The sequence below is a fragment of the Phacochoerus africanus genome, chromosome 9 (genome assembly GCF_016906955.1).
Source record: "Phacochoerus africanus isolate WHEZ1 chromosome 9, ROS_Pafr_v1, whole genome shotgun sequence".
NCBI classification, from domain to species: Eukaryota; Metazoa; Chordata; class Mammalia; order Artiodactyla; family Suidae; genus Phacochoerus; species Phacochoerus africanus.
In genome coordinates this window covers 85,691,562-85,709,773 of record NC_062552.1, presented here as the reverse complement: position 1 = coordinate 85,709,773, position 18,212 = coordinate 85,691,562, and the positions used below count along the sequence as shown (strand labels likewise).

The window sequence follows — 18,212 nt, the reverse complement described above, 5'->3', positions numbered from 1 at the left end:
GAATAGTTTATTCTCACTTTTTGCTAGTTACTGTATTCCTGCTTCCATTCTTCATTTTGGGAGGTGGATGAAGAGAGAGGATAAAGTAAGCATTCATTATCTGAAGACATGGAATGGGGAACCCCTCCCCCCCAAAAGAAATAGGTTTCCTCTTCAGGAAAGTTCTAGAAGAGGGACTGGGAAAGGGGGGGCATGAATCTGTAGGGGAGAGGGAAAAAATCATTTGGTGGTGAGGGGGTACCTGAGTTAAAAGTAGAAAATGAAGATTCCAATGGGTTCCTAGGAAAAATGTTGCCCTCCTGTTTCAAGTTCTATCTTTGATCCAGGGTGAGGGGAGCCTGCCTGCCAGTCTGTTAGGCTGCTGTTCCCCCCACCTCCTCTCCCACCTCTGTTTTTTTCCGACTTGCTTTAGGATTAGCCTCCATCCCTCTCGACCCCAAACAGTGGAATTTGGCTGTGCCTTGGGTCGTCTTTGCTCTGCAATATCGCCTATAGTTGTTGGCGGTTTTCTGCTGAGGCTGAGCGGTTTGCTCCAGCCTCCGACTGAACTCATTAAGTTGGGAGATTTTTTTCAATTGGACGGGTGTTTTTAAAGTCTCGTCTTTCCAGCCCCAAACAAGGTGTAACAACGCACTCTTCCTTCTAAGGAATGAGATGAGAGACAAGGATCACTCCAGACATCTCCTACCTACGGTTTGGGGTTTTTTTTCTTAAAGGCGAGGCTTGCATTCCTCAGCAGCTATGTACAAAGCTCCCTGAAACCTCATCTCTCTAAAGTTACTGTGCTGGGCTTTCCAAGGCTGAGAGCGCCTAATACATGGGGAAGCACTTCCTTGAGGTGGAAGATCTCTCCCTTCACCTTTCCTCTTTTTCCCTGCAGGCTAGTGCCTACTTTTTATCAGTTTGCACAATCGCTTAGATAAACACCGAGGAGGAGATTCTCTTTAATTATCAAAGACACATCTTTTCAGGGGGCCAACAAAGCGTTTATTTCACCCGCCAAACTAAAGGAGAGTTATTCCAGTTTAGAAGGAAGATGCAAGCGGTTTGGGACCTTGAACAAGGCAAATATGGTTTTGGTATGTTTACTTACAGTATTTTTTTTCTCTCTCTCTCTCCTTTCTCACTTTTCTCCTTGTGCTGTGTGGGGTTGGGGATGACTTGGGGTTTTTCAAAAAATCGGATTGCTAACATGTATGAAATGCCTAGCATTGTGGTTTAAGGGGTTCGGGGAAGGGGGGGACAGTCAATTCAATGCATTGCCATATTTTATTACATGTGTGTGGTAGGAGAGTGGTGGAGGGGGGAAGAGGGGAAAAATACAATTGCAAAGCTGCCAAAATATGATTAAACCGAAGCGTAAAGACCGCCGTGCCTCCCATCTCCTCGTCCTGTCTCCTCAAACTCATTTCCTTCGATAGAGCAAACTAAAAAACAGTCCTATAAGCGTGTTTTTCCAAGCAATAGACGACTCGGTTTTCTAGCAAAGGAGCTGCTAGGCTCGCACTAAGTGTCAGAATTTACTGTTCGATTTGCCTCTGCGCTGCATTTTGCAACCTTGTGCAACTGACATCCAGCCAGGCAGGGAGAGAGAAAAGCTCTGCCCGGCGCCCTCGGCCGCGGCTCGGGGGAGGCGAGCGCTCGGTTAAGCTAGGAGGAGAATCGCAACGAGAAGGGTACTCACCATCGGGCGGGGTGGTGGAGCTGGCGTGCGGATTTCAGGCAAACGTGTACCTTTTTGCTGTCTATTACAACCGCTTCGGGCTGACTTAGGCAATTCTGTGCTCTGTCCAGAACGTTCAAGGAACGGTTCCTCATTTTTAAAAAGCCAGCGAGAGAGACGACAGAGACAGAGAAAGAAAAAAAGAGAGGAGGGGGTGAGGGGGACGCACATAAACCCAGTTCAGGAAAAAAAAAAAAAAAAATCATCACCTCTCCGCCAAGTGACTCGGGAAACGCAGAGGTGGCGAGATCCGAGTCCGGTCCAACCAAGCCAGGGCCAATTAATTTTAAATCCTGAAGAATTATTCAGATTAAAATGTACAGAAGTTTCATTCTGCTATGCCTACGTGAGCCCAAAGTCGTTTCCCTTTAAGAGCTCTTTTCTTTTAAAGTTGAATTTTAGGCAGCGAGGACTCTTACACTAGGGGGCAGACAGATACTGTACTTGCTCCAATCTTAAGCAATTTTTTCCCTCCCAGCATATGCTCTGATTTAGCACTGTAAATTTTTCAGAGGACCCAACTCTGACAGCCCCTGGTGATTTTCAAAGTACCACAAGCCAGTGGTTAAAAATTGCATTGACTTGGAAGTTCAGAGAGACACAATGGAAGCCCCTTTCCCTATTCACGGAGCTCCAGTGTGGTGGAAGAGAAAAACACACACGGACTAGATTGAGGGGAAGGAGGGATTCAATGAATCCTGGTGGACAGAACTGGTTTCTACTGAGTTCAGAGTTAAACTCAGCATTTGCTGGGGTCTGCATTCATACTGTGATTTAATTTGTGGAGAATTACAGCCATCAGGCCACTTTCTGCAAGAAAATCATATTCCTGGGTGGGTTTTTTTTTTCCCCCACAGTAAGACAAAATGTTTTTCCAACTTTCTCCAGCCAAATTAAAGCTTGCCATTCTTCTCATTAAAATAAATTTACATCTGCTATAAAAGACGGGGCTGGATTTTTTCTAAACTATAAGAACATATTGATATTTATTTTTTAGCCTTAGGGCTGTTTTATTCAAGAGAAATGAGCATTTCTTAAGAAGACATTTTCAAATAGTTTACCTTTCTTTTTTCTTCTTCGCCTGCAGTCTTCTCTCTTCTTGTATACAGTAAAATTAACTACAAATGAGATGGTTATCTTTGTTTTTGTTTTTTGGCTTTTTAATTGTTCCGCCATAACTGAATGAGTCCTAAAACACTGAGTAAAACACCTCTGACTTCATGGCAGCCCTGTAGTTTTGTGCCTATCAGCTCCAGATCTGTAGGAGATGGTTGGGAAATCCTTCACTTTAAATCTGAGGCCATCAGAGCGTACTTCAAATACCAAAAAATCTCTAAGTGGACCAAGGAAGCTCTTCCTCCTCCAAATTTCCCAACTCCATATTTGTAAAAGATGATTTTGCCATGAAAGTGTCTGCACTCAAGCAGCAAGTTTAGGATTTCCCTATAGTCAATTATTCTTATCTTCTATGAAATTGAGATGAGGATACCCATTAGATGTCCTATCTCAACCCCAGCCCTACCACATCTCTCCTGAGTTTGCCCCTCATCTAACATTCATATCATTAGGCAATTCCTCAAATTATAGAGATTGAAAAGAAAAGGGGGAAAAAATCCCTTCTCTGAAATGATTTCTTTTCCATCTTTCTCTTCCTCTTTAGGAGAAAGTTATATTGTGTCTCTAATCAACCTGAAATTTGCTGCCTGGCAAATTTGCTCTGTAGCAATCTCATTACAATACCAGGTCCATGATAGTTTAGTGTCTATCCATTATAGGTGTTTAAAAAAAAAAACTTTCAAATCATCCCAGCACATGCAGCTTTGGTGAAATACGTGATTTCAGCGAAGAAAGGGTGAGGGCTAAAAAGGTTTCAAGACTGACGCATAAGGAGGATCTTTCCTTCCCTAAAAACTAGCTCCTATCTGCCTACACTTCTCTTAGCTCCTACCTTGTATTCTGCCTGTGTGTGTAAAAGGTATTGAATGCAAAGTACAATCTACACATGTCAATTAAATGTATGATTTATTTTTAATCCTTCAACTCGTCGATTTTTAAAACTATCAAGGATGCTTTCCTGTGGTAATTAATTTACCCTTTACATGTGTTCATGTTTCCTGAAGTTCAGTGTGTTTTGTGTAAAATATATTAATTGTTCATAAACCTGTTGGCTTACCAGTCTATAGTTTTTTTCTTGATGCAAAGAGTGTATGATGGAGTCACAATTTTTGTACTAGAAATGTTGAAAAATCGTAATCCACTAACTGGTCACAGTAGCACAGAAAGGTTACTGCATTGGAATATAGTGTGTTCTGGGGGATGGGGAGAATCCTCTAAGTTTGATGTTTAAAACCAAGTGCTCTGGAAGTCAGAGGCACAATCAGCTTGATGATTTTAGCACACTGAACAGAATGGCACAGTCAATGAAGTTGTTCTCACTGCAGTAAATCCCTTGAGGTAGAATATGGCTTGTGCACGGTTCCTGGTTCCTGTGAGCTAAACTTGGTGTTATTCCCAATTTGGGGCAGAATCTCTGGGTGTGTTTTAATGACTGTATGAATGCCTAAAAGGAACTTGAGGAGCAATGAAGTCGTACTCAACTGTTCTATGACCTAGAAGCATAATCGTTGAAGTCTTTGTCTGTGTACATTGACAAATGTGCATCTGATACATGTGCGCTTACATGTGTGTACAGAGGGTATGTACTGGAGATGCTGGGAGACTGCCTCTGCAGCGGGCTAAAAGGTCTTTACTACTGGTGGTGAGAGGACGCTGGCTTGCAAGTTAGCTAAAGCTAACGAGAGAGGATAAAGTTAAGGAAAACTGATTTTAATTGTGTCACGACAATGAGATGAAGTCTATTTGTGCTTCTCAGCATCCGAGATCCTTTATTTGAGCAATTAAATTGTCAGGCCACTTACCTGTGAAATGTTAACCCTACAAGGAAAAGAGCCACCGAACGGCTCTTTTTCTCTAAAAAAGAAAAATAAATAGCCACCAAACCAAGCAAGTGATCACAGTTGATTAAGGGAAGGATCTACCATCACCCGGATTTGACCAAATCTTTCGTTTGGAAAATGCCTTGTAAGCTGGGTTCAAGGCACCTTCCCATCCCCGCCCACTAACCCTCTGCAAAGAAACCGGGGAACTTTTCTCTTTCTCTGGCACTGTGGGCACAAAGATGCGCCGGGAGTCCCGGGTGGTGCGCGAGCAGTCGATTTCGTGGCATTGCCAAGTTGAGAGACGCGAAGTCCTCAATTCCATCCAAAGCCTCTTGCGGAGCCTTTAAGAGGCGTTTTGTGTGCGCGCCCCGCGCTCCTCTCCCCGCTGGGGCGGAAACCTCGGGTGCCGGGTGCGGAGAGAGCGGTGGCCGTGCGCCCGGGGCCCAGCGTGGGCCCATCCCCCGCTTGGCGGCGGCGGCGGCACGGCTGCCCCTTCGTCGCCCCCCCTTCGCCCCCCTCGCGCTCCGCGCCACGGCCGCGACACCGCTCGCGCTAGGACCAGGCTGAGCCCGCGGCCGCCATGGCGGGGCCGCCGCGCTCCGGCCAATGACGACGAGGGGGCGGCGCGCGCGCGCCTGGCCAGGCCAACCCCGGCTGCTGCCTTATAAGGCGCGCCGTCGCCATGGCAACGTGCGCTAAGTTGCAGCAGTCGTGTCAAAGTTCACTATATAGAGAGCTCAGTGAGCTGATCGCGGAGAAGCCACTTCTGCCAGCCCCGGCGCCTATAAATCGCATTCCCTCCCGCGCCCCCCTTTTTAGCATATTTGATCACTTTGATTCTCTGTTCTTTTCTCTCCGCGGTGTGTGTGTGCGTGCGCGCGTGTGTGTTTTCTTCTCCTCCTCCTCCTCTCCCCGAGTTGCCTTCTTTCTCCCGGTGCCGTGCTGCCTTTTTTTCCCCTCTTTCATTCTTTCTCTCCGTCTTTTTCTCCCCCCTCTGCGCACGAAGGATGTGCTTCTAGGTGGTGATCTGCCCTCCTCTCTCTCTTTTATCATTTCTCCCCCGCCGCCGGCGAGTTGACTCTTTCCCTATGTGTGTGAGGCGGCGGCGGCAGCAGCAGCAGCAGCGGCTCCGGCGGCGGCAGCAGAGGCAGCAGCGGCTTCAGCGGCGGCGGCGGCGCTAGACGCGGCGGCTCCGGGCCCGACCCGGCGGTTTCGGCGGCGGCGGCGGCTCCAGCAGCGGCGGCGGCCCAAGCGGCCCGCAGGGAGCGGCGAGCGGCCTCTATCCGGCGAAAGCGGGCGGCGGCGGCCGGAGCGAGCGAGGCGCGCGCCGGGCGCCTGGGGCAGGCGGCGGCAGCGGCCCAGCGCCAGGACGACGCCGCACAGCGCCCGACGCGGACCACTTTCATGCTGATTCCCCCGGACCCGAGCAGCGCTCCGGCCACTCCGCGGGCCGCCGGCCTCCGCCCCGGCCTGCCCGGCTCTCTGGGCGCGCCCGTGACCGGCGCCTCTGCTCTCCTAGTCCTCCTGATTTCGATGGCTTTCCTGAATGGCTGACTGTGGGCTGCCCTGGACTTGGCCCCCGGACAGTCGCCTCTCCTCCTCCTCTTCCTCCTCCTCTTCCTCCTCCTACTCCAACTCCTCGGCTGCACACCAGCTCTGAGAGCGAGAGAGTGAACGAGAGAGGGAGGGAGAGAGTGAGAGCGAGGGAGATCTTTGGAGAGATTTTTTTTTTTTTTTTTTGCCTCCAACTTCTGTCTTGAAGCCAGACAATCGACTTGCAGCTCTCCCTCCCCTCCCTCTCTCTCCACTTTCTGCTCCCACTTGCTCTCCCCCGGCCCCATCCCCTCCCCTCCCGGCGGAAAGCCCCCCGAAAGCAACAAAGCTGAGCCGAGGGAAACAAACAAAACAAATACACCGGGCCAGACAAGCAATCGACAAAACTTTGCAAAAGCAGAAACAAAAAAGGAAAAACTAACCAACCTCAACCAACCAGCCCCCGAGCCATCCGGGGCGCCCTCCCGCGCCCTCTCGCACCCTTGCACACACAAAAGGCGGCGCGCCGGAGCCCGAGACCCGGGAGCCGCCGCCGCCCGCAGCCAGGGGAGCAGGAAGTCCGGACGCGGCCCCCATAGATATGGCAATGGTAGTCAGCACGTGGCGCGACCCCCAGGACGAGGTGCCCGGCTCTCAGGGCAGCCAGGCCTCGCAGGCGCCGCCCGTGCCCGGCCCGCCGCCTGGCGCCCCGCACACGCCACAGACGCCCGGCCAAGGGGGCCCGGCCAGCACGCCGGCCCAGACGGCGGCCGGCGGCCAGGGCGGCCCTGGCGGTCCGGGTGGCGACAAGCAGCAGCAGCAGCAGCACATCGAGTGCGTGGTGTGCGGGGACAAGTCGAGCGGCAAGCACTACGGCCAGTTCACGTGCGAAGGCTGCAAGAGCTTCTTCAAGCGCAGCGTGCGGAGGAACCTGAGCTACACGTGCCGCGCCAACCGGAACTGTCCCATCGACCAGCACCATCGCAACCAGTGCCAGTACTGCCGCCTCAAAAAGTGCCTCAAAGTGGGCATGAGACGGGAAGGTATCGGCCTCTCATTTCTACCCCCCTCGCCTGGGGTCCCGGGGCCCTGGGTGCGTTTGGCTAGCCTGCTCTGGGTAAGGACACAGAAGCCCCAAGCTCTTCTCTTCGTATTGCAGCTGAAAGGGGTTTCATACTAGAAGCAAGTTCTGCACTGGAATCCAGCCCCCCAAATCCGCATGCTTTGGCTGATTGATTTCCTCCTCTACTCTCTCTTCGAGCTGTTTTCATTTTCTTTGCATTGATTGCCAGTTCATTCGAGTTCGTCCTTCTGCAAGGGATGGGGTGGTGTTTGTTGTTGTTTTAAAGCTGGTTTACTCCTCTCTTTTCTCTCAGTTTCTCTCTCTCCTTGTTTTTCCTGCATGTTCGACATATGTCCCTCCTCTCTACCCCTCTCCCCAGCCCCCACCCTCTTAAAAAAAAAAAAAAAAAGCACCCTGAGATTGTACTTTTGTGCTGGAGGTTCAAATTACAAATGGCAATTTTATGCACTTCGCCGTATTAACGCTGCCGCCTGGGCAGCGCTCATGTGACCCTCGGTGGATTAACATTCTGCTAAAAAAAAAAAAAAATACCTATGTTTTGTTTTTTTCCTTTCACTTTTGAAAGGAGGAGGGCGCGATAGGGAGTAGGGGAAGGGTGGGCCAGGGGCCCTGGGCGGCTGCTTTCGCTCTGCGCGAGTTGGGTCTTTGTGATATGAAATTCGCCGAAAGCCGCGAGCCCTGCTCGGCCAATGGCGCGCCGGGCGCGGGCTCCGGGTTGGGGCGAGCGAACGCCGGGGTTTCTTTGTGTTTCTGCGAGAGCGACTCTCCCCGTCCGGCGTCAGATAACAGCTCGTGCCCGAGCCTGGCCGGCTTCACCCTGCCCTCCCGGGCCCTCCTCGGGCTGCGTCGGCGCCGGCCGCCCGCTCCCCGCCTCTCCCCGGCGTCCTCCTGCCTCGGCCGGCCTGTCTCTCCGCCCTCTCCCTCCGTCTGTCTTCCTCTGAGCACACTGGTTAGGCTGCCGCCAGACCTCGGCTCTCCGCTCGTCTCTCACCGGGGGTTGCCCGCGGGGCTGGGGCTGGGGCGGCGGGATTTGGGGGAGAGCGATTTCGGGGTGGCGAAAAGCCGTCCCGGGTGAACCCTGATGTCTTGCAAAAGCGTCTCACCCTCCCCCCAGCTTCGCCCCTCCCGCTCCCTCATCTCCAATCAATAAAAAATATCAGCTGTTTAGCAGTAAAGAAGAAAGATGCCCCCAGAATGCTCCATTCCGCCCACCGTGCCGAGGACCCCGAGGCAGAGTGGTCAATTCTGGGTCCTCGGCCGCCCAGCTCGGAGCGGGCCTCCGAGGCAAGTGCGCCGCCCTGGCCGCCACAGCTTGCCTGGGGTGGTGATTTGAGGGGAGTGCTGCCGGGCTCCCGGCGACTCCCAGGTCTGTGCCCCTAATGAGCTGGTGAGAGGGGCAGGCCTGCCTGTTCCCGGGCGGCGCAGGGTCTGGGTCAGGTGGGGGTCGGGCTGGGGCAGACCGTGCCGGGGGAGCAGGGGGGCAGAAGCTGGTCATTAACTGCGGAGTGTCTCCTTTCCTCCCCGCAGCGGTGCAGAGGGGCAGGATGCCGCCCACCCAGCCGACCCATGGGCAGTTTGCGCTGACCAACGGGGACCCTCTCAACTGCCACTCGTACCTGTCGGGATATATTTCTCTGCTGCTGCGCGCCGAGCCCTATCCCACGTCACGCTTCGGCAGCCAGTGCATGCAGCCCAACAACATCATGGGCATCGAGAACATTTGCGAACTGGCCGCTCGGATGCTCTTCAGCGCCGTCGAGTGGGCCCGGAACATCCCCTTCTTCCCTGACCTGCAGATCACCGACCAGGTGGCCCTGCTTCGCCTCACCTGGAGCGAGCTGTTCGTGCTGAACGCAGCACAGTGCTCCATGCCCCTCCACGTCGCCCCGCTCCTGGCCGCCGCCGGCCTACACGCCTCGCCCATGTCCGCCGACCGGGTGGTCGCCTTTATGGACCACATACGGATCTTCCAAGAGCAAGTGGAGAAGCTTAAAGCGCTGCACGTCGACTCCGCCGAGTACAGCTGCCTCAAGGCCATAGTCCTGTTCACCTCAGGTAGGAAGGAGCCCTGCCCTGTCACGCTCAAGGGCTCCAAGCTCAGATTTAGGGCCTAAATTCTTGGGAGCCCCCAGAGCCAGCCCAGTCTTCCCCTTAAAAAGCCAAACTGTTGAGTGCAACTTAGAATGGGAACTTTTGCACTGTTGCTGGGCCCCAGCAGGCCTGTCCTGGGGAGAGGAGAGGAAGGCTGGGCTGCAGGAAGAATGCTTCAGAAACAGACTCACAAATTGGGCCATGGGGAAGCCTCTCAGACTTGTTCCCCTCCTGCCAGACTAGGATGCATGCTCCTTTTCCCTCCCTTGGCCCAGAGGGAAAAACTGAGCCTGTGGAATCTCCTCTTCTTTGCGGCTTTCTCTGTCACTTTGGCTGAGTCTCTAGGAGATGCCCCTAGGCACTGAAGCAGTCCTGGTATCACCCTGCAGGGACAAACTTTCCCCTGCAGGGGAAAGTTTTCCTGCTAACTCAGTAGGAGTTGGAGTTCCAGGCAAATCCAACCTGAGGGCAGCTATTTTCAAAATCATATTTTTATTAAAACAATGCAGATTGCCAGAAAAGGGGAAAGAGCTGTCAGGAAGGGGCAAGAGGAAGAAAGGGGCCATCATAACTCTTCAGAATGTCTGCCTAGGGTTGAAGACACTGGCCTCTTGCTTCCCTGCCCAGGCAAACACTTAAAGCAATTTTCAAAGAACCCAAAGTGTATGCCAGCTTTAGCTTTAGCTGGATATGAATGTTGCTGGCGATATAAAACTATCATTGACCCGCATTACGAAATCTAATTAGCTTGCAGGTAGTTTAACCTGTGTGAGTAATAGATCTAATATTAATTAACTCTTGGGGCCAAATGATTTTTGAAGGTGTCTGGCTTTCCACTTTGGGCCACACCTGAGCCTTTTGGCTGCCCCCAGGCTGAGTTCAGCAGAGCCCAGGTGGGTGGAAATCACCCCTTTCACATTCTTGTCCTAAGTTGTCAGCTGATCCCTTTGTCAGGCTGAGAGGCAAGGCAGTTCCCAGTTCAGGATAACAAATATTTGGACCTTGGTAGGGCTTGGAACCTAGTCACCCATTTCAGTTTTTGCAGCTTGTAATCAGGACACTAGGAGAGCTGTGTAGTTCTCATGGCAGACAAAAAGATCCACAGTCTCTTCCTTATTGTTCAAAAGGATTTCTGGGGAACCCAAGTCATTAGAACCTCTTGCAGGATTTGAGCCCTAAACCCTCTGTCTTTTATACATTGCTGCTCTGCACAAATCAGCCCCCTCACTGCCACCCCAAATTCTGTCTTTGAAAGTCCTTAAGTAATCAGTTAAAGGGCAGTGTCTGGACAAGGAAGAGCTGTATGCAGAGGCTTGGACCTGGATTATTTTTCTCGAGGGACCTGTCATAACTAGAATGTTTGCCTGCTGCGAATATACTGGCAGGATTTTCCCTTACCCCACAGACAACCCTCACCCTGTCCCGCAACCTGACACCCAGCCCAGGTTCTCAGACCATTGGGGTGGTGGTTAATTTCTTGATATCATTGTTAGCTCTTAGACTTACCCTTGGTCTTTCAAGGAAAAGAAATGCTTGATACTGTCCTAACAGTTTAATTTATTACTATTGCAAAGTGTAGAGGCCTGTGTAGAGAATGCAAATCGCCTCACAAAGAGATAAACGTTCCTGTTATCTGATTCAGAGGGAGACAGTCCAATGTAAAGGGAAGGAGTCCTATGCAGACAGATCTTTTCATTCCTGATCATAGGCACCTATGCATTCTACAGACATGCACAGTCCCAGGTCCACACATAGGAGATTGCATGTGTGTTCTGGTTCTTAGGGTGGACGTGGTGGCAGCTGTTTTTGAATATCTGTTTTAAGGATTCACAATATGCATGTGTTAGCTCCAGTCTTGCCTGGGGAGCCCCCAAAGGTCAGGTCACAACCTGCACCGCCTTCACTGAGAAGCCTCTCATTTCAAAGGCACTTATTGTATTTTCACGTATCCGAAAAAGAAAAGTGTTTTCCTGAAGATAACGGGGAGGGGGTTTCTTCTTGGAGGGACCTGGGTCTTAAAAAAAAAATAAAATAAAGGAGTGGGAGGTAGGAGAAAAAGGGAGAGAGAAGAAAAGGAGGGAAAAGAAACAGCTCAAATGAACAGAGAGATCACAGTTTGCATGGCTGCCCTTCAATAGGCTAAACTGACAAGATCAGTTTTAAAGGGCCACTTAAATCAGTTTCAAAGACTGGAGAAAAATGAGTCGCCCTCTTTGGGGAGAATCTGAGGCTGGGTCGTGGGCGCCATTACTCAGGGCTGGGCTAGGTTGTTGCCCCCCCCCCCCACTATATAATTATAAGCCAAACTATTATTTACAGAGGAGGAGGGGGTGGAGCCCTGGCAGTTTTAGTTTCATCTGTTTGTCTGTCTGTTTACTGACTCCAGCCAGATTCACCCAATGCACTTTGCTTGGGCCTCCCAGTGACCAAGTCTGAGGATTGGGACAGGGAAAGTCTGCAGTGCACTGAGCTGTGTTTTATTTTAGGGCAAATACCCCAGGACTATCTCATGAGCTTCCTTACCCCCACCCCACCCCCAAGTTTTCAGTACAGAGGCATTTGCTCCAACTCTGGTTGGGGCAGTTTGACAGAGCCCTGTACACACACCTCATGTGACCCATTTCCAACCTCTTAATCTGATGACTGAATTCTTCGTCTTCTTCTTCTTCTTCTTTTTTTTTTTTTTTTTTTTTTAACTTTCTTCCAGATGCCTGTGGTCTCTCTGATGTAGCCCATGTGGAAAGCTTGCAGGAAAAGTCCCAGTGTGCTTTGGAAGAATACGTTAGGAGCCAGTATCCCAACCAACCAACGCGATTCGGAAAGCTTTTGCTTCGCCTCCCTTCCCTCCGCACGGTCTCCTCCTCAGTCATAGAGCAATTGTTTTTCGTCCGTTTGGTAGGTAAAACCCCCATCGAAACCCTCATCCGGGATATGTTACTGTCCGGCAGCAGTTTTAACTGGCCGTATATGGCAATTCAATAAATAAATAAATCAAAATGAGAAGGGGGAGTGAAACAGAGAGAAAGAAAAGGCAAAAGACTGGTTTGTTTGCTTAAATTCCTTCTGTTAAGAAAGGATATAAAAGGATGTTACAAGTTTGCTAAAAGAAGAGAGGGGAAGAATTTAATGGACTGTGAATTTCCAAAAAAAAAAGACTGTCAAATGAACTTTTACAGAATGCATTAAAAAAAAAAAACTCCTGTGTCGGTCAGAACAACTTGCTACTTATCATTTTTGTATAAAAAGGAAATTAGTCTTTTTCTTTTTTTGGTAAATTTTTGAAAAATATTGCTAAAAGTGCATTTAAGGAGATTGGGAGAAAATTAGCAGAATGGAGAGAGTAAGTCTTTTTTTTTTTTTCCAAATTATTAATTGTCCTGTGTCTATGTACCTCTAGCTGTTCTTTTTTTGTACTTTTCTGGTTCCAAACCAGTTTATTCTGTGGTTCTATAATAAGTTTTGATATAATCTTGGCTTCTTAAAAACTGTGTATCCTTAAAATATATGTTCTGCAAGAATTAAAACTGAGTCCATGAAAATATCATAGGAAGACATAAAACTTTAAAAGGCAACTCAAAGATGATGGAAACGCACTTACAAGTGGTGACCAAAAATTTTAGGTGAAGTTGAGCACTCTAATTTGAGAACTGGAGGAACCACATACAACACTTAACTCCCCTTACCCTGCCCCCCCCCAAAAAAAATAGACACCATGACAAACCTAGCTTTTTAAAAATATTTTAAGAGAAATGAACTGTGGAATTTATTGGCAGCCAAGGAATGTGTCCAAGACACATGCTGAGGTTTTGAATAAAAAGTGAACTTTTGTAATTTGAATTGGGTCCCGCTTAGTTCTTGAATTGTTATGAAAATCCTATATCTGTTTGTATATTTGCAAACCCTTTGTATTATAATTGTTGATATTTTCCCTTTTTAAAAAATACCATTGAAATCAGCATGACAAAATAACACTGTTGGCACTTATAGGTAACGTGATTGATTCAGTATCTTAGAGTTTACAGTTTGTGTTTTAAAAAAACTGAAGGTTTTTTTTTTTAAGTGCAACATTTCTGTATACTGTAAAAGTTATAATAACTGAACTGTTTGGTCGAGTCTTTGTGTGTTATATTCCAAGGAAAATTGAAAGTATTCAGAAATTAAAATATTATTTGATATCTGAAACCTGTTTGGCTGTCCCCACTCACTGTCTTTCCATGGAGAAGCCCCTGTGAGCTCTCGCTAAGCTGGGCCTGGGGCTCTATTTGTTTACTCCCCTTAGCCAGTTTGTTCAAAGGTAGACTAGTGTATTTGCCTGTTTAATTTGGGTGTGTGTGTTGGGGGGAGCTGAAGTTAATGGTTTATCTATGGTTTAGGAAGTGCCATACGGTTATAGTAAACCACCCCCCATTCACCTAATCCTTCTTTTAATTAAAAATGGATTTTCCAGGAAAAAAAAAAGGCCCTTATATTTGTCACACTTAAGTGCCTGCTTAGGGAAGGTATTGTGAAAAGTATTAGAAATCTTGAGATCAGTATCTATTTTATGATCAGGAAAAAATACTGTTTTGTACATTTCTGACAGTTACGCAAAAGCCCGTTCAAGCAAGCTAATCACAGCCTTGTAAATAGAAGGCAGTTGTTTGCAATGAGTTTTTCCTTAAGTAAGTGTGATTTTTAAAAATATTCTGTGGTTCTCATCTAGTGTGGTTGTTGAGAGGATTTCAAATTCAGTGATATAGCTTAGAGCGGCTGAAGGGTTTATTTTTAATGTATATATGATAACTTGCAGTTGGCCTGCCCCCCCCCCCCCCCAAGTTCATTCTGTGAGAGCGTGACCACAGGTCAAGGGAATCTTTTCCATTGGAGTTATGTACATAAAAACACATCGACATTTTGACATTTCAGATTGTGTAGATATAATCTGTACTGCTCTTGGGATCCTTTGTCCTTAAAAGCCAAATTAAGAAAAAGAAGAGAAAGAAAGAAGGAAACTTTACAGGGTGTGCAGATTTGGAAGTAGTAACTATTTTGTTTTGGAGTCTCTTCCCCCCCCCCCTTCTCTTTTCCTGGTTTAGAGGAAGCTCAGTGTGTGGGAGCTTGCAATTTTTGTTCTTACTGAGGCTTTGCAGCACCCCCACCGCCATCATACATCACTATGGTTGTGGTTTAATTTTAAAAGGGGGTGGGTAAGGGGATGTGAAAGAAAAGGATCATTTTGTAAAGTGTATTAAACTTTGATACTCAGTTCCAGTCAATACATGTAGACCGGAAAAATCTGTCTGATTTGTGCATTTGAGCAGAGTTCTCCATCTGACCCTCAGCTTCTTTCTGTAGATATATACATACATAAATATAAGTATGTTCTTATGGCAGAACATCGCTGACCTCTAGACTGAGGTTTTGTAGCTTGTTGTTTATTTTCTTCTCTTGCAAGTGCTATCCATGTGAGTGTGTGAAGTTTCTCTAATAAGTAAAACACAGGCCCTTTTCCTTGTTTGTTTTGTGTTAGTTTATTGTAAACAGCCATTTGTTGTAAATTATTATTGGCATTAAATTATAATTTATGATTTTCAAAGCAAAAGACAGTCCCTGTTTTATTCTGCTTAAAGCATGTGTTCTAGACGTTGGAAATCTCTCTCTCACTCTAAGTTTCAGCAATGAGCTTGGGGTCTGCGAGGCAGAAAAACAGGACCCAAAATTTTTCAAACAGTTAAAACAAAACCCCTTGTATATGTTTAGAGTGGCCGGAGGAGGATCTGTTTAGAGTCTTGAGTTTGGTTTAAGTTTATTGCATTTAAAGAAAGTTTTTCTTTTCACGCTGAGTTAGAACAAAAGATCTTTGCTTCGACTGAATTGGACAAAAGACGAGGGCTGGGACCCAGCGAGTGCGTTCTGTGTGAAATTGACGAGATCTTTAAAAAAGCTGCTAAACATGGCGACTCTTTCCCTTTAAGTGTCTCTTTTTCCTTGCTGGGTTTTTTTTTCCCCCCCTATCTGATCTGAGCTCGCTTTATTTCTTTTCCCAACCCCGCTCCCCCTCCTCCTCTTGGCGCTCGGGGGTGTGAGAGAACCCAGTTAGACGCGAAATGCAACAATAGTCCGAGGAGAGAGAGAGAGGGGCGATCGCTGCTTCTCGTCACTTTCAAACAAACCTGGGGAATGACTGAGCTGGGGCGGGGGGGGGGGGGTGGTTCCTAGCCTGTTCGCTCGGCTCGCGGCCGCCCTGCCTCGGCCTTTCACTATGAGTTCTCTCCCGGCCGCCAGGGGCTGGGGCTCAAAGTTAGCGGGAGACGTCCGGGGCTGGTTCCGCGGAGACGGCTGGGTTAGCATCCGGCCGGCTGCAGGGACCGGGGCCTGGAGTTGGCAGCAGCTGAGGAAAAGTGCCTGCCCCCCAGCCTCCGCCCCCCACTTACGTGCGGCGGAATTCCGCCAGCGCCCCTGGAAAGTCCGGGGTGCCGGGCGCTCTGAGCTGCTCTCCTAGGATGTGCAAGAAGCGGCGACAGGCGGGGGGCGGAGGCGGGGGGCGGTCAGGGGGAGCTCGAGCGTGTGAAACTCTGCCTCGAAGCTCGCTTTTGACTTGGTCCTATGAGCTGAGCCAACATGGCGTCTCCCACTGCACCGCGAGCGCCGGGCTGCCAGGCACGGCAGGGCCGGGTAATAGAAAACACATTGGTTACCAAAAAGAAAAGGGGGGGGGCGGCTAAAGGCCATTCCATCTGCAGGCAGAAAACCCTCTTTTAAACTCTAGCTGGCGAGTGAGTGCGGTCCTCGATTATTCTGTAATTAAAGCAGCAGAATTGGTAGGGAACATACTGGTAATACAGGATCCCCTTATCTCTGCGCCCCCTCCCCCTTGTAATAGGGAGAGTTTATTTCAGGTCTCCTCTCCCAACAGGAACCAAATTAGAAGAAGTCTGTATTCTCCACAGATCTTAAATGTTTGAATGGTATAGGGGAGGGGGAGGCCAGTATTTAACAGACCTCGGTCGGTTCTCGCGCTCATTAATGCAGGGGCCGTGCAGGGGGAGGGGGTGTGCCGGGACCACCCCCTACACACACCCGCCGAGCTGAGGGGTGGGGGCCGGGCTTCGATCCCCGCCGGACGTGGGCACAACTTGCTGCTTGCGTGGCAAAGTTAGGGGAAAGGTGGCTTTGGGGGGGGCAGAGAGATGACTGCCGGTGCGCAGGGGCCGAGGGCCGATTCCGGGCCGGGGGTCGCAGGTCCTAGAAATGTGTGAGGCGGCATGGACGGCGCCCCTAATAGGAGCGCTTCTACATCGGGGGTCCCTTTTAATAGGTTTGAGAGGAGGCGAGGTCTGCCATGGAACAGACCTGACCTCCCAGAGAGGGTCTTCTGAGGGCCTCTGGGGAAACAGTGGTTTGGCCCTGGTCGAGCTCTCAGGCGCTGGGGGAATGGCCCCTTACGGTCCAATACGAGCTCTAGCCCAGGCCTGGAGACCCTTACCCTCAGCCACCTGGGAGGGGAGCGAGTTTCTCTCTGAATTCCGGGCCTCGTCGAGATTTATTGAAGTTAGGTTTAAAAAACGTGCTTCAGATGATTTTTCCCATTTTCTCAGATTTCAAAGGCTCCCTGCAGTGCGGCTGCCTAATTAATGGTGAAATTCAACTAAATCTAATTATGCAGTAATTTTAAAGCAGTTAGTGCTGGGCGTTGGTTTGTAATAGGACCCCAGTTTTTTAAAGTTTGCTTACTGTGTTGGTTTAGGGGAAAGCCATCTTTTGTATGGCAAAGAAAGACAGGGAAATAGTTTTTCTGCATGAACCAGAGGACTGAGAACCGCCCCCACCCTCCACATTTCCATCCTCACTTCTATCTCCCTCCCTTTCTTTCTCTCTCTCTTTCTCTCCCGGGCTCATGCTCAAAATCTGAGCGAGGTGCTAACCCAGCAAGGAGACCTGGTTTCATAGCCAAAGGGGAAAAGGGAGAATTTTTCATAAGGAGACACAAAGGGGCTTGGTATCTGCCCTCCTGGATGCATCTGTAAATGCCTGAAAACAGGGAAGGGGGACTCTCATCTCCTCTAATAGAGAACAGATTTCCTCTCTTTAACATCCATTGTCATTAAGGCGAAAAGCTGACTCTTGGAGTTATAAATCTTATCATCCTTCTGATAACACACTTGTAATAAGTTAGTGTCTTATTCAAAGTGAATTGTAAAACTGCCTCATTTAATATGGCATCTGTGTCGTTAAAACTTTTAAGTCCCCCCCCCCACCTCCTTTGAGTCTTGTAGGCCTGGCATGTGGGCAAGCGCTGAGGTGCCTACTGGGCCTCTGGGGTAGGACCAAGGGGGAAGGAGGTGTGAGAGATGGGATTCAGCTTCTGGATCTTAGTCTGGGGTGAGAGACCCCTGAGGCAGAGAGGGCCTGGGGGGGGGTTGCTGTATCCCCCTTTCCCATCCCCCTGAGCGGCCCCCTCGAAATGACGTTCCTTGAAAGAAACATGCTTGTGATTAGCTAAGCAAACACATCTGCTTTCGGAGTTGGGCCTTCGTTAATTAGCTGAACAAAGGGCCGTTTTGCTTTTTACCTTTTGCTGGGGGAGAGTGTGTTATTTCAGGAGTGTCGCGGGCCCTCCTCTTTTCAATTGCAGCCACGACGTTAATTTTATTGGGATTACTGATGGGAAATGAGGTGGCGCAGGCTTCCGAGAGGAAAAGCTTGATCATTACCCCCTTTGGAACTATATTTTTCCACCCAACCTCCTGTTCGCGAGGAGGGGGTGGGGGGCGAACTGCGCAGCAAGTTCGGAGCAATTGGAATCAGGCTCGCCGAATGCTGATATCGGGTGACAGAGCGTGTGTTGAAGCTGAACTCTATA

At 49.3% G+C, this 18,212-nt stretch overlaps 1 protein-coding gene and 1 long non-coding RNA gene across 17 annotated transcripts in view; one reads left to right on the top strand and one right to left on the bottom strand.

Moving 5' to 3' along the window:
* Nucleotides 1-3,498, bottom strand: part of LOC125136505 (uncharacterized) — a 58,298-nt gene extending 54,800 nt beyond the window's left edge. For 3 of the 14 annotated variants that reach the window (XR_007137211.1, XR_007137212.1, XR_007137215.1), the window contains exon 1: nucleotides 1,685-1,887. This is a non-coding gene — a long non-coding RNA (uncharacterized LOC125136505). Of the gene's footprint in view, nucleotides 1-1,684; nucleotides 1,901-1,932; nucleotides 2,749-2,784 lie in introns of those variants that run through there. The other 11 variants (XR_007137213.1, XR_007137204.1, XR_007137209.1 and 8 more) reach the window with 8 other exon arrangements.
* On the top strand, nucleotides 467-13,552 carry NR2F2 (nuclear receptor subfamily 2 group F member 2). 3 transcript variants are annotated; one of them, XM_047797349.1, is made up of 3 exons: nucleotides 467-1,079; nucleotides 8,807-9,334; nucleotides 12,078-13,552. In XM_047797349.1, exons 1-3 carry the CDS (start codon nucleotides 1,037-1,039, stop codon nucleotides 12,350-12,352), a joined length of 846 nt encoding a protein of 281 aa, XP_047653305.1. In that variant the 5' UTR covers nucleotides 467-1,036; the 3' UTR covers nucleotides 12,353-13,552. The 3 variants fall into 3 exon arrangements, with proteins under 3 accessions (XP_047653305.1, XP_047653304.1, XP_047653306.1); XM_047797348.1 differs by lacking the exon at nucleotides 467-1,079 and adding an exon at nucleotides 5,981-7,238; XM_047797350.1 differs by lacking the exon at nucleotides 467-1,079 and adding an exon at nucleotides 8,452-8,563.
* Nucleotides 13,553-18,212: the final 4,660 nt, after the last annotated feature.

Excerpts from the sequence above, each read along its gene's own strand:
- NR2F2 (XM_047797348.1), top strand. The coding sequence starts at position 6,797 with ATGGCAATGGTAGTCAGCACGTGGCGCGACCCCCAGGACGAGGTGCCC. Across the intron at positions 7,239-8,806 it reads AGTGGGCATGAGACGGGAAG|CGGTGCAGAGGGGCAGGATG; the intron begins GTATCGGCCTCT and ends TCCTCCCCGCAG. Across the intron at positions 9,335-12,077 it reads CATAGTCCTGTTCACCTCAG|ATGCCTGTGGTCTCTCTGAT; the intron begins GTAGGAAGGAGC and ends ACTTTCTTCCAG.